Raw genomic sequence first — 14,623 nt, forward strand, 5'->3', positions numbered from 1 at the left:
CGAGACGGGAGGATCGCTTGAGCTCAGGAGTTCGAGACCAGCCTGAGTAAGAGAGAGACCCCATCTCTACCAAAAAATAGAAAGAAATTAACCGGACAACTAATAATATATATACAAAAAAAATTAGCCGAGCATGGTGGCACATGCCTGTAGTCCCAGCTATTCAGGAGGCTGAGGCAGTAGGATCGCTTGAGCCCAGGAGTTTGAGGTTGCTGTGAGCTAGGCTGACACCACGGCACTCTAGCCTGGGCAACAGAGTGAGACTCTGTCTCAAAAAAAAAAAAAAAAAAAAACAAAACTATACTTTCAGCAATCATTTCTATAGTTCATTACTAGAGAAGTTTCTCTGAAACGTGTAGAGCACCGAAAATTAAAAAACAAAACAAAACAAAAAAATTTACTTTTTCTGTGATTTCAAAAAAACCTTAAAATCACAATAAGACACCACTGTGTGCTCATCAGAGTGGTTAGAATTAAGAATCTGACAATACCAAATGTTGTCAATAAGGGGGAGTAATAGGAACTCTCATACACTGTTAGCGGGAGCATAAATTGGTAAACTGCTCAGAAAAACAATTTGGCATTATTTAGAAAAACTGAAGATGTGCACACTCTTTATCCCAGCAGTTCCTCTTCTCATATATATTCTCCTTGAGGAAGCCTTGCCCATGTGTACCAGAAATTATGTAAATTAGTGTTCAGAGCAGAACTGTTTCTAATAGGAAAAAAATGAAAAACCTCAAATGTCTATCCATAGTAAAGTGGAAAAATAAATTGTAGTTTATTAATACAGTGGAAACTGCATGGTAATAAAATGATCAAGTCCCAGTTTCATGGATCAACATGGCTGGATTGCATAAAAAGAATCCTGAGCTAAATCAGTAAGTCACAAAAGAAGAGTGTGATTTCCATTTTAGAAAGGTCACAAACAGGTGAAACCAAATGACTGTACAGTGTCTGAGAGTGCATAGGAAGGAAAACTCCATTCACAAGGCAAGGGAATGATAATGACTGGAGTCAGCGTAGTGGTTACATCTTCAGAGAAGCAAAGGGTATGCGACAGGAGAGGCCACAGAGTTAGGGCTGGGCTGCTAAGATACTGGCTATATTTTATTGGTTGGCCTGGATAATGGTAACACAAATGTTGGCTTTGTCTTTCAATTGTACTTATATGTTTCAGACACTCTTCTGTGTGTATGGTTGGAATGTACATGTTCCTCCAAAATTCATATGTTGAAACCTAATCACCAAGGTGATGGTATTAGGAGATGGGGGTCTCTGAGAGGTGATCAGGTTACCAAGAAACTGGTAACAGAGACTGTTACTGGTATGAGGGACTGGGTGGTTGGTGGATAGGAGGGGGAGGAAAAATTTACCTTTCAAAGTGTTAAACCACACTCTCAGAAGCTGAAGCGAGAGGATTGCTTGAGCTCAGGAGTTCGACACCAGCCTGAGCAAGAGCGAGACCCCCGTCTCTACTAAAAATATAAAAATTAGCCGGGTGTGGTGGCGAGTGCCTATAGTCCCAGCTTTTCAGGAGGCTGAGGCAGGAGGATTGCTGGAGCCCAGGAGTTTGAGGTTATTGTGAGCTACAATGAGGACACTGCACTCTACCCCAGGTGACAGAGTAAGATTGTGTCTCAAAAAACAAAAAATGTCAAAGTGTTAAACCATGTTAAACTAATACCTAATTATAAATACATTGCATTTTTTTAAAGACTCATTTTTATTTCCTTTCCTGAAGTGTTGTATTCATTTGCTATTGCTGCATAACAAATTATCACAAATTTAGTATTAAAACAATACATACATTTATTACCTCACAGTTTCTGTGAGTCAGGAGTCCAGGAATAGCTTAGCCAGGTCCTGTGCTCAGGGTCTCCCAGGGCTGCAATCAAGGTGTCCATTGGGCTGCATTTTCATCTGGAGGCTCAACTGGGAAAGAATCTGCTTCTAAGCTCATTCAGATTGTTGGCAGAATTCATTTCCTTGTGGCTGTGTGGCTGAGGGCACTGGATTTTTGTTATTGTTGGCTGAGGCCTCTGTAGATCCTAGAGACCACACAGAGTTCCTTGCCATGTGGGCTTCTTCAATATGCTGGTTACTTCATTGAGCCAGCAAGGAGAATCTCTTGATTCATTCTGCTAAGATGGAGTCTTATATAACACAACATAATTTGGAAGTGACAGCCTATCACCTTTGCCATATTCTATTAGTTAGAAGTGAGTCACAGGTTCTGCCCACATTCAAGGGGAGGAGATTACACAAAGATGTGGCTACCAGGAGGTGGGGATTATTGGAGCTCACCTTAGGATTTATCAGCCACAACTGTCTATTATTTTGGAAGGGGGTCACCCATTTTTTCCCTATTTTTTTCTTATCCATTTATAAGATCTCTATAAATTAAATACATTCACCCTTTGCCATATGAGGTGCCAATTCAATAATTTTTTTTTTTTTTTTTTTTTTTCTGAGACAGGATTTCACTCTGTTGCCTGGGCTAGAGTACAGTGGCATCATCATAGCTCACTGCAACCTCCAACTCCTGGGCTCAAGCAATCCTCCTGCTTTAGCCTTCCAAGTATCTGGGACTATAGGCATGTGCTACCACACCCAGCTAATTTTTCTATTTTTTGTAGAGACAAGGTCTCGCTTTTGCTCAGTCTAGTCTTGAACTCCTGGCTTCAAGTGACTCTCCTGCGTTGGCCTCCCACAGTGCTAGGATTACAGGTGTGAGCCATTGTACCCAGCCTTCAGTAAATTTTTGATAAATAAATAAATGACTTTATGAATCGCTTACCAGTTCTTCTACATACATAACAGCAACTACAGTGACTTCATCAGGGCTCTCTAGAGTCTGTTTTCTAGAAAGCTGAGCTGTGTCAAAGCATAGAATTTAACTGAGGTTCAAGAGTGGGTGAGAATATTGATTTGGACTTGATTTAAAATTGCTCTTACTTTGATTTATGCCAAGATGAATCAAAGAAGTAGTGCAAAGGATCAACTTACAATAAGGCTCCAGGTAGGAAGACAAGGCAGGTATTCCTCCTGTGTCTCCCTGCTCCTGAAATCCTATGGTCTTGGCTACCCATGTAAAATGAGATGTTTATCAGGTTGGAGGATTGTGGAACATAGAAAGTTTGCAGTTTTGTATATCGCTAGTGACCTCAACACCCCCAAACATCTTCTGTCACCAGGTGAGCTATACATTCAGCCCCTTAGTAAGGTACATCACTGTCCAGGTGCTGGGCTTTGTGGTGTTTGCTGTGCCAGACCTGGGCATGTCCCCCTTACCTGTGCCTGGATACAGAGCCAAGGAGTTGTCCAATTACTTCACATAGGCTTCTCCTTTTTTACTAGAAAAACCACTCTGAATCATTTAAGACTCAGCTCCTAGGCTATCTCCTGGAGGAACACCAGAATTTCCAGGCCACAGAAGTTGTACCATCATCTTTGTGTGAACCTCCGTGTTAACATTCACTACAGAGTATTGCAATCGATCTATTGTATGTAGACTTCTGTCTCTTTTACTAGACAGCAAGATCCTTAAGGATACAGACCGAGTCTGATTTCCCTGTGGACCTATAGGTCCAGCTATCCATGGGTGATCTCCATATTGGTGTCCCACAGTACACCACCATGTCCAAAGCTGAACTCATCTGAAGCACCCCCGTCAGTGTCCATATGGCACCCAAGACTTTGTCATTGCATCTACTACAGTACATTAGATTGTGGTTTTCTATTTATGATTGTGTCTCTTCCACTAGATAGTGAGCAACTGAGGACAGCAACCATGCGAATTTTATTTATCTTTGTGTCCCCAGAGTCCAGCACAGTGCCTGCCACAGAGGAGTTAATAAATGTTCATTGTACTGAGCCAGGTATTTGTATCTTCAGGGCCAGTTACCACGGGGGGTACCTAAGAAATGCTCAGGACATGTTTGTTACATTATTTTCTAGGAAAGACACTTCTCAAAGCCTTCTGTTCACCCTCCTTCTCTGGCAGGCTGAGATTAACACTGAGAGCCAATAGTTTGTCACATAGCAACAATAGTAAAGAATGAGCTACTGCCGAATAGAGCAGACGCTTGCCTGCCGCAGAGAGCAGAGCAGAACTATTTTGAGATCCTTTAGGTAGAGTCACAGTCTGATAGGTCCACACATAGTGGCTATAGTTACCACACACAACATCAGCTTAGGGGGTACAAAACATAAAAAAAAAATCCTATTTGCATATCTGTCTCTTTTTGCCATCCTTTGGAGCACCCTTTTAGAATATAAAGGACCAAATTTTAAGTCATGGTTTTTCTTATTTTGAAGTCAATCAGATTTGTATTTACAATACTGTTAACATATTTTAATATTCCACCAAATTACTGTACAAATGAGCTAATTTATAGACAAGATGACCACATAGCCAAACAAAAAGTAGGACACAGGTGTCAGCCCAAACTTCTCAGCATGGCACACATGGCCCTTTGTGGTCTGGCTGGGCCCATCTTTTCAGTATCCTCTCCCGCCTGGGCACCCTCATTAGCATATGCTCCAGCCTTGGTGAGCAGCATTCAGGCGCCAATGTGACAGGTGCTTCTGCTCACAAATTATCCTTGTTTGCCTTGGGGAACCTCACTCACTCTAGTCAGTAACTATCTCTATGAGTTTCTCTCCAAATAGATTGTGTGCCAAGAAGACAGGGACGGTGTCTTCTCCATCTTTGAATTCATAGTACCCAGCACAGTGCTGGGCACAGAGGAGATGCTTCATAAAGGTTGGTTTAGATATAAAGAATGCTAGTTCCTTGGTTACCTGAGGTTCTGCCGGCCCACTTCAGTCCTGATGGTGGGACACCACGCCTAACGAAATGGGGAGGTACAAGCTCTGTGGCTGTTTTTGTGGGTTTGGTACTTTGTGTTCTAATTTTATGGAAAAGATAGAGTGTGTGTGAGTGTTTATGTATAGAACTTCCCTCTTCCCTTTTTTCATTCATTCAATAAACATTCATTGGCCATGAATTCTGTGAAGTTCCTGTATGAGGTGCCAGTCCTTAGGAAGCCTAAGACCTGCTTCCTGCCCCAAGGAAGTAGTAAGTAGCAAGAGGCTTGGATATGATATTGGAAGACCTGAGTTCAAGCCTTCCCTTGGCCTCAGTTTGGGGTTTCATGAAGCACATTTCACTTGCTTTAGAGCTCCAGTTTCCCACATCGTTAACGAGTACAAACACTTCTTCTTCTTCTGGTGTAATTATAAAGAATCCAGGTCAAGATATCTGAGATTCCAGAAGAGAGGTGGCCTGGCACCCTGATGGACAGGTAAGGTGGATCATGTCCCTTTCAGGGCCAGAAGGTCCTTGTGGCTGTAGTAGAATAGATGAGGTTAGGAGACGGGGATCCACCAAGCCAGACTAGATTCATAAATTAATGGCATACAATCATTGGTTCAAGAAGTTTGAGCTGAGTCCCTAGTATGCATCAGGTCTTGAATTAGGAGTTAGGAGAGAGAGATGGACAACAGGAAAGGCCAAAAAGGACCCAGGCAGTGCAGGTGATTCAGAGATACAGGGTGCTTGCCAGGAGAGGGCATAGAAGTCTGTAACCAGGACTCAGGAGGATAAGGAGGGCTTTATAGAAAAAGAATTGTGTAAACTGAGACCAGAAGAGTGGTTGGGAATTAGGTGGGAAAGGGATGGGGGTGGCAAGTGTTTCAGATGGAAGGAATATATATGTGAACGTCCTAAGGACAGAGAAAGCACAACACGAGCAGAACAGAAATAATCCCACTTGGCTGCAAGGAGGGAAGTTGAGAGAAATAAGGTAGGTAGGCAGGAGCCATTTCCTGCATTTGAAACTTTATCCTAATAGCAAAGAGGAACCATTGAAAGTTTTTTTTATTAAAAAAATCCTCTTTGGTTCTGATTTGAAACATCACAAAAATTTATAATGTACAGTAAAAGCTCTCCCTAACACTTCTCTCACCCCAACACCATTAACAGTTTGGTACATATTCCCTCAGCTTCTAACCCATTATTATTAATAATTATATCTATAAAAAATAGAGCTATATTATAACTGCTATTCTACAATTTCCTTTTTTTATTTTGCACTTTTTTTTTTTTTTTAGAGACAGGGTCTCTCTATGTTGCCCAGGCTGGTCTTGAACTCCTGGGCTCAAGTGATCCTCCCGCCTCAGCCTCTCAAGTAGCTGGGACTACAGGCTCAAGCCACTGTACCCGGCTCTTCTACCATTTCCTTTTTGTCCTTAGCAATATATGGATCTCTTTCTATGGTAGCATATATCTATCTATTCATTTTTAAATGACTGCATGATAGCCCATCATTATAAGGCTGCTCCATAGTTTCTTTATTGTGGTAAAATGTATATAACATAAAATTTACCATTTTAACCATTTAAAATGTTTACATTTTGGTGAGATACACATAACAAAATTTACTCTCTTAATTTTTTTTTTTTTTTTTTTTTTGAGGCAAGGTCTCTCTCTGTTGCCCAAGCTAGATGATGCAGTGGCATCATCACAGTTCACTGCTACCCCAAAGTCCTGGACTCGAGTGATCCTCCTGCCTCAGCCTCCAAAGTAGCTGGGACTATAGGCATGTGCCATCATGCCCAGCTGATTTTTCCAGTTTTTGTAGAGAGAGGGACTCCCGGCTTCAAGTGATACTCCTGCCTTGGCCTCCCTACATGCCAGGACTACAGGTGTGAACCACTGTGCCTGGCCCGTTTGAACTATTTTTAAGTGCACAGTTCAGTGGCATTAACTACATTCACACTGTTGTGCAATCATGGCCACCATCCACCTCCAGAACTTTCTCATCTGCCCAAACTGAAACTCTAGACTCTAATATTAAGCACTAACTTCCCATTCCCCTTCTCCCCAGCCCCTGGCAACCATCATTCTACTTTGTGTCTCTATAAATTTGACTCTTCTACATATCTCATATAAACAGAATCAGATCCATAGTTTTTTGTTTTGTTTTGTGGGGAGAGGAAGGACTATTACAGTGCTGCAGGGAACATTCTCATAAACATTTCTGTGCACTTATAGAATGTATCCTAGAGATTTGGGGATTTTCAAAGTCTATAAATATTTGATATGGCCGGGTGTGGTGGCCATATCAAACCATTCTTCCCTTGATGACAAGTGCTTTGGGAAAAACATGGTTGAGACTGTATTTATGCAAGCCCTTTTTAACTTAATTTTTATGAATAGGTATATAATATTTCCACATAGTTCAAAATCCACTTGATTTGGAAGATCGTTTAGGAAGTAGAAGCCACAGGACTTGATGATTTGGTATGAGGGAGGAAGAAAAGGGAGGATTATGTGGATCCATCGGTGCTCCTGGGTTTCCAGCTGGACAAGTAGAGGGACAGCGGAATTATTTAGAGGAATAAGGAACACAAAACAGATATAGATCCTGGGGAAATGGGGTAGAGATGAATGAAGGCTACTCTGCCTGTGGATCATATGGGCAGCATCTTGACCAGATGCAACTGATGGATTCACACTGGGGTAATGTCTTTCTCCTCCAATTCTTCTTCTTCTTCTTTTTTTTTTTTTGAGACAGAGTCTTGCTCTGTTGCCTGAGCTAGACTGTCATGGTGTCAGCCTAGCTCACAGCAACCTCAAACTCCTGGGCTCAAGTGATCCTTCTGCCTCAGCCTCCCGAGTAGCTGGGACTACAGGCATGCACCACCATGCCCGGCTAATTTTTTCTATATATATTTTTAGTTGTCCGGATAATTTCTTTCTATTTTTAGTAGAGACGGGGTCTCACTCTTGCTCAGGCTGGTCTCGGAACTCCTGACCTTGAGCGATCCTCCCGCCTCGGCCTCCCAGAGTGCTAGGATTACAGGCGTGAGCCACCTCACCCAGCCCGATCTACTTTTTATATCTAGTCCCACAGTATTTTTGGCCAGGTGGGCAGGGTATGTCTGAATGCTGCTTAGAGTCAAGCTGGATCCCCACTAGGCAAATCTTTTTCGTTTTTTTTTTTTTGTTTGTTTGTTTGTTTTGAGACAGAGTCTCGCTCTGTTGCCCGGGCTAGAGTGAGTCCCGTGGCTTTAGCCTAGCTCACAGCAACCCCAAACTCCTCGGCTTAAGCGATCCTCCTGCCTCAGCCTCCCAAGTAGCTGGGACTACAGGCATGTGCCACCGTGTCCAGCTAATTTTTCTACATATATTTTTAGTTGGCCAGATAATTTCTTTCTATTTTTAGTAGAGATGGGGTCTCACTCTTGCTCAGACTGGTCTTGAACTCCTGACCTTGAGCGATCCACCAGCCTCGGCCTCCCAGAGTGCTAGGATTACAGGCGTGAGCCACCACGCCCGGCCTGAAAGCCAATCTTGATCTTACCCCTACATGTTGAATCCATTCTGTAACAACTTTAAGATAAAGAGGTTCTGTCCTTTTCAATTTGCCTGCTTTTCTTTTCTTTTCTTTTCTTTTTCTTTTTTCTTTTCATTTTATGATTCTTTTTGCCTGCTTTTCTACTGCAGTTTGGGTGAAGTAGGCCTGAACATCACAGACAGAATTCATCCTTCTGGGAAATTAGAATCGCCTCATTAAGATCTTTATTCCTAGGTTCTTAAGTTACATATTCTCTCCATCATGCGTTTAGAAAACAAACAATAACAAAAACCAAAGTAAACCCACAATGTGCAAACACCAACTAAGGAGCATGAGCTATGAAATAAGAGAAAAAGCTTTTAACCATCTTGGCAGATACTGATTTGGGGGCCACTTAGAACCTTGCCTCCTCCTCCAGTACCAATTTACCCAAGGCCAAACGTAGGGGACTCCTGGAATATGTAGGAACATGAAAGCATATCTCAGCCCTCCACTGCAAAACTATGTAGTCACACACTCTGAACTTTATATCTCAGCATTTTCCCCTGTCGTTACATTTTTGCTTTTTTTAATCTTACATTACCTTTAGCACATTACATTTTTGCTTTTTTTCATAATTACATTATCTTTAAAGCACTGCCTAATGTAGTCCTTTATTAAGCTGATCTACTGGGAATGGGTTAAAAAAAAAAAAAAAAAAGCCTAAAATTTCTTCAGGTCCCAGGTGTCTTCAGAAAAATATTTCCAGGCTCCTTTGGTGAGTGTGTTACCTGGTAAGGGCATGTAGACACGTGGTGGGCAAGAATTGAATTTGGTTCTGGTCCTAAACATATTCTCACTGCTGTGATTTTTGTTTTCTGATATGCTTGTCAAAAAAACTGGAACAATCAGAGAAAATGGAAACAACTCGTAATCAACGTGATTTTTGGATGTGAACCGCTCCCTCAGGCACAAGGCGATGGAGAAGAGTGAGGGTGCACTGGGTTTCTGGGCCGGAATAGCGGGCGGTGGGGACACCCCCCTGCCTGGCGGAGTCAACAGGGGTTTGGAGGACCTGCCGCCCGAGGCCCCGGGAGCAGGGCGGTCCCCACTGGCGCTCTCATTCGGCCACCTGCGCGGTGACTGGGCGCCTTTCCCTTCGCAACTCCTGTGTTCCGTCACCTCGGTTCCCACCAGTCTCCTACGCAGAGACCCAGCCCAGGTACCTTCCCCCGTAAGTGTCCACCGACTGAAAATAAACTCAGAATCCACCCCCGACCCCCCCTTAAAATCCTCCCCTTTAAAGGGAGCCACCGGGTGACGCCGGGGGAGTTTGCGGAAGCTCCAACCGCGTTGGGGCCTTGGGCGGGTCCCGTGATTGGAACTGGCCCTGGCCCCGCCCCCGCCCTTCTTCCCCCATTGTGTGAGCGGCTCCGGCCTAGGCCCCGCCCCCGCACCGCCTCCCTCCGGAGGCCCAGCCCCTCCCCTTTTTTCACCCCCCCCCTTGGCTCATTTCCGGCCGCCGCTGCTACCGCTAGCCTGTAAGGAGGATTCGGCAGAGGGAAGAAACAACAGCCGCCATCTTGTTTGTGTGCTAGGCTGGGGGGGAGAGGGCGAGAGGGAGCGGGCGAGAGTAGGCAAGCGGGACGCCAGGCTGAGTGCGAACTGCGAGAGCGAGAGAGTGCGGAGGGAAACCGGGTCGTAGAGAGGCGGCAGGGGCCGAGACAGTGGCTGGGGGCCCCGGGCGCACGGGCTGAGGCGACCCCCGGCCCCTCCTGCCCGCACACACCCCCACCGCGGCCCAGGAGCCAGGCCGGCGTCGACGCCTAGGGGGGACCATTACATAACCCCGCGCTCCGCGGCGCCTTTGCCCGCCGCCGAGGGCGGCCCCGAGCGGGGCCCCGAGCGGAGCCCCGGGGGGCGGGCGCTCCCGGCACCTGGCCGCCGCGGGTGGGGGCTGTAGCGGCGGCCGTATTTATTTATTTTCCGCGGGAAAGGAGGGCGAAGGAGAGCGCCGCGCGAGAAGCGGCCGCCTGCGCCGCCGCCGAAGCGGGGCCTCTTCGGTGGGCTCAGCGTCGGCGCGGGCGGGCAGCGTTGCTCGGCCCGGCCCCCTTGGCCCTTTCGGCCAGCCAACTCCGCGCCCGGCGTCCTCGCTGCGCCTCCACCGGCCGCCGCGCGATGTGAGGCGGTGGCGCCAGCCTGGCTCTCGGCTCGGGTGAGCGCTCTGCGGCCATTAGGGGCCGGTGCGGCGGCGGCGCGGAGCGCGGCGGCAGGAGGAGGGCTCGGAGGGTGGGGGCGCAGGCCTGGGAGGGGGCACCGGGAGGAGGTGAGTGCCTCTCGTCGCCTCCTCCTCTCCCCCCTTTTCGCCCCCGCCTCCTTGTGGCGATGAGAAGGAGGAGGACAGCGCCGAGGAGGAAGAGGCTGATGGCGGCGGCGGAGCTCCGAGAGACCTCGGCTGGGCACGGGCCGGCCGTGGCGGGCCGGGGACTGCGCCTCTAGAGCCGCGAGTTCTCCGGAATTCTCCGCAGCGGACGCGCTTGGCGGATTTGTGTTCCTGTGCCCTCCTCCGGGCTTGGGCCCAGGCCCGGCCTCTCGCACTTGCCCCTACCTTTTTCTATCGAGTCCGCATCCTTCTCCAGCCACCGCGACCCGGAGAAGAGAAAAAGGAACTTCCCCCACCCGCTCTGGTGCCGGCGGAGCCCCCCAAGCCCACCCCTGGGAGCGGGGCGGGGACCCCGGGCCGAAGAAGAGATTTCCTGAGGATTCTCGTTTTCCTCGCTCGTATCTCCGAAAGAATTAAAAATGGCCGAGAATGTGGTGGAACCGGGGCCGCCTTCAGCCAAGCGGCCTAAACTCTCGTCTCCGGCCCTCTCGGCGTCGGCCAGCGATGGCACAGGTTAGTTTCGGGAGCCCCTGCCTTCCACATTCCCCTAAATCTTTTCTACTCGGTGCACCTTTCTTCCATATTTTTTCCTTTCTCTCTCTTCCTAGTTCTCTGCCTCTTAATTAGTTTTAAAGGTGTTTCAATGAGCTGGTCGAAGACGTCCAATAGCCCAACCATTTTCTTTGCCTCCTAATACATTCGTTGCAACACTGTGTCATATCTGTGTGTGTTCTGGAATTAGAGCTCGTAACTGGGTGCTGTATAGAAATGGCCTTTATTGTCGGTCCCATGCAGTTTAATTTGGGAAATGCCAATGCATTTGTGTGTAAGGGTTTTTGTACAGTTTTCGTTTTAATTTTTTTGTTGTTGGTGAATAAGGAATTATGAATTCTTTCTCTTTATTGCACTTACTATTTCCTCTACTTTTCATTCTTTTTCAAGATTTTCTCTTCTTTGCACTAGATTTTCTATTGAGGAATAGGGTGTAAAAAATATTGATTTTATTTGAGATCCAGGATTTCCAGTTATATGTGAAGTTTAAGAATTATTTTCTCTAACCTACCATTATTAGCTCTTTTTTTCCTTTTTTTTTTTTTTTTTCTTATTTGCTTTAGGAATCAATATGGAGCGCAGTTCATTTCACATCTCCCAGTTCTTTGGTGCGAGACCAAAATGTCTGAAACTCTGGGTTTTCAGGTTGGGAGAGCAGAGGCATTTTCTTTGCAGTTCGTAGTCCCTTTCTCATTTGGGGGAGGGCGTGGAAAAAGACGATTTTGTGAAGTTATGTACAAAGATTAAGGTTAGAAGTTGAAAGTGTCCCAGTCATGAACTGCAAACATGCAGTGATTATATACAGAAGTTAAAATGTGCATTAGGTTTTGTATTTGTGTGTGTTTTTGCGTTTTTACACTTGTAAGCATTTGGTGATCAAGATTTCAGTTTTAAAACTCCATGAATTCTTTACTTAACTCAGTTGTTGAACTAGCCTCTTTGTCAGTAGAAATTTGGGGAGATTTCTTCCATCATCCCTTCTTCCCTTCTTACACTTACTTTAATGGTGTTATCCTAATGGCTACTGACCTTCTCTTTGCTATCGTAGTTGTATGAGATGCTAGGATAATGAAGAGGCAGAATGGCTGGCCATCTGACAGTCTACAAGATGTTCCACTTTACTATGGAGCATCTCTTTAACTCCTCGAGAACAGGCTCAACGTCATCCGTCCATCTGCCAGTGAGAGTGTATAATGGAGTTAAATGTACCCTTTGAGTTTGTGGAGAACTTCTAGACCATGTTTCTAAGTAGGCTTCATTTCAGAGAGTGAAAATGGGAGGATATAGCAAATGCTGTAAATTCTTTGCTTTTGTAAGAAAGATGTCATGAGTTTAAGTTAACTTGCAAAAATTGAGAGGTAGAAATCTTGCAGAGTCCTTCTACCTAAAATTTGTAACATTGTTTATACGTGAACTTTGATCTGAACCTATTCCTTAAAGTTTCTGCAGTCTCCAGGGATTTTTTTTTTTAGCTGTCTTTTTCTTCAAAATTCATACATTTAGCGTATTTCTTTGCACTTACTAAAGTGTTATTCAGAAGGATTTTTTAGATCATCTTTAGACACATATTGCCCTATGGATTTTGGTGCTGTGTCTTTAGTTTTTGTGTAATGTGGTAGTGGATTTTATGTTTGAGTTAGCCAGTGACTTGGAATATTGTAGGAAAAACTTTTTTATATACTTGGACGAGTTCTGATTTGAGCAGGTTAGTCTTGGAGCTGTGTTGTCCAAACACTTCTGTTCAGGTGTACAACTGCATTCTCCATAATCAGATCTGTGTACTTTAACATGCAAAAGCTATTTTGCTACTTGAAATATCTTTGAATAATTATGAGTCCTAAATGTACAAGTGGCCTTTCATAATTTAAAAAAAAATTCCACATTAAGGTTAATTCATTCACTCACAGTACTAAGAGTTTACTTAGTACTAGACAGTAGTCTTTAAAGTATTAGATATTTCTCTTAAATTTTGTAGTGAGGGTTGATCCCCTACTCCCATCAAGATTCTACTCCAGGAATTCTTTGGTGTACAATTTTTAATTGTAACCAGTCTGAGGTTTTGGGGGAAGAAGTGAGTATAAAGAAAATACTGCCCCTCTGAATTTACTTCAAGTTGGGCATCATCTTAATTTTTTTTTTTTTTTTTTTTTTGCATTCAGCAGTGTGTAGTTAAGTTTGCATGCAGCTTTTAATGGATGCACTTCACTGTTTGAAACTTTGCATTTCAAACTTAGAACTTCTACATGCTAACTTTTGAGTTGTCACTAGATATTTTATAAATGTGAAAGGAAGTTATTCCTTGGTACTTGATTATGATTTTTATCTAGAACTGGCCAAAATGAGCCCAAAATTCTAGACTCCTGAAATTTTTTTTTGGAAAAGTAATTTAGGTTTGCAAAATTTATAGTGTAAGTATAAGTATACCTACCAAGAGTGTTTTAGTGTGTCAGCTTTATAGGAAAGAAAACTGAAATCCAGTGGGTTGATCTGCTAAAATGTTACAAACCAAATTGGTATTTAAATCCCAACTTCTGATTTCTAAGGTTAGGCACTGATGCAAAATATAAATGGCTTACTTGTTTAATACTCAAATATTATTCTAAAAAATTCCCAGTTTGATTCAGACAGCTGGAATTAAGCTCAAGTTTTATGTGTTGGGATAGAAAGGAAAAGACTTATTTTTAGCCTTTGCACCTTTATATTTCTGTTTCAAAATTTGCATTTGATCCATTGAAAATTGTATTTAGTTTGGTACGGTTAGGGCAAAACAAATCATTTGATAATTGACTTTTTGTCCTGTATCTCCTCCCACCAAAAAAGATCATAAAAGCCATTTGTAAAATTGTTTTGGCAAAATTATTGACCAGAAGACAAGAAAAGTTAGTATCAGGTAAGTCCTGAAAATACTTCTTGAGCCTTTTTCTGATAAACTGAATGATGAAAATGAGGCTAATCTGTTGCCTTCATTATTTGGTGAACATGTTCTGTCACTGCTTTGTAAACACTTGATGCTATATGGATGTAAAGAGTATACTATGGAAAGATGGGTAACAGTTTTAGGATCTGGCTTAAGTAGGATAAAGATCCTTCTGGTCTTGGTACAGTGGCCCTGGGTTTTGTGCTTGTTTTGTTTGTTGTTTGTTTGTGTTTTTTTGTTTCAAAGGCACAGGGCAGATAGTGTATAAAGTATATCTGCATTTTGACCACTAGATTAATGTACACAGTAGAGAGCAGTGGTAAGGATTTTCAAAATGTCAGTTTTACTTTCTTAAAATACCATTGTGTATTAGTGATTTATCATCCTAATCAGAACATTTCGGTTGAAGACCAGCTCTTTTTTCAG

General features: G+C 44.0%; 1 protein-coding gene across 2 annotated transcripts in view; it reads left to right on the top strand.

Annotated features, from left to right (window-relative positions):
- The first annotated feature begins 10,059 nt into the window (after positions 1–10,059).
- The window catches only part of EP300 (E1A binding protein p300), an 80,416-nt gene continuing 75,852 nt past the window's right edge, over positions 10,060–14,623 (top strand). For both annotated transcript variants that reach the window (XM_069491511.1, XM_069491512.1), the window contains exon 1: positions 10,060–11,241. In XM_069491511.1, the coding sequence (XP_069347612.1) occupies positions 11,148–11,241 (94 nt within the window). In that variant the 5' untranslated portion in view covers positions 10,060–11,147. The remainder of the gene's footprint in view (positions 11,242–14,623) is intronic.

The sequence above is a fragment of the Eulemur rufifrons genome, chromosome 16, assembly GCF_041146395.1.
Source record: "Eulemur rufifrons isolate Redbay chromosome 16, OSU_ERuf_1, whole genome shotgun sequence".
Taxonomy (NCBI): domain Eukaryota; kingdom Metazoa; phylum Chordata; class Mammalia; order Primates; family Lemuridae; genus Eulemur; species Eulemur rufifrons.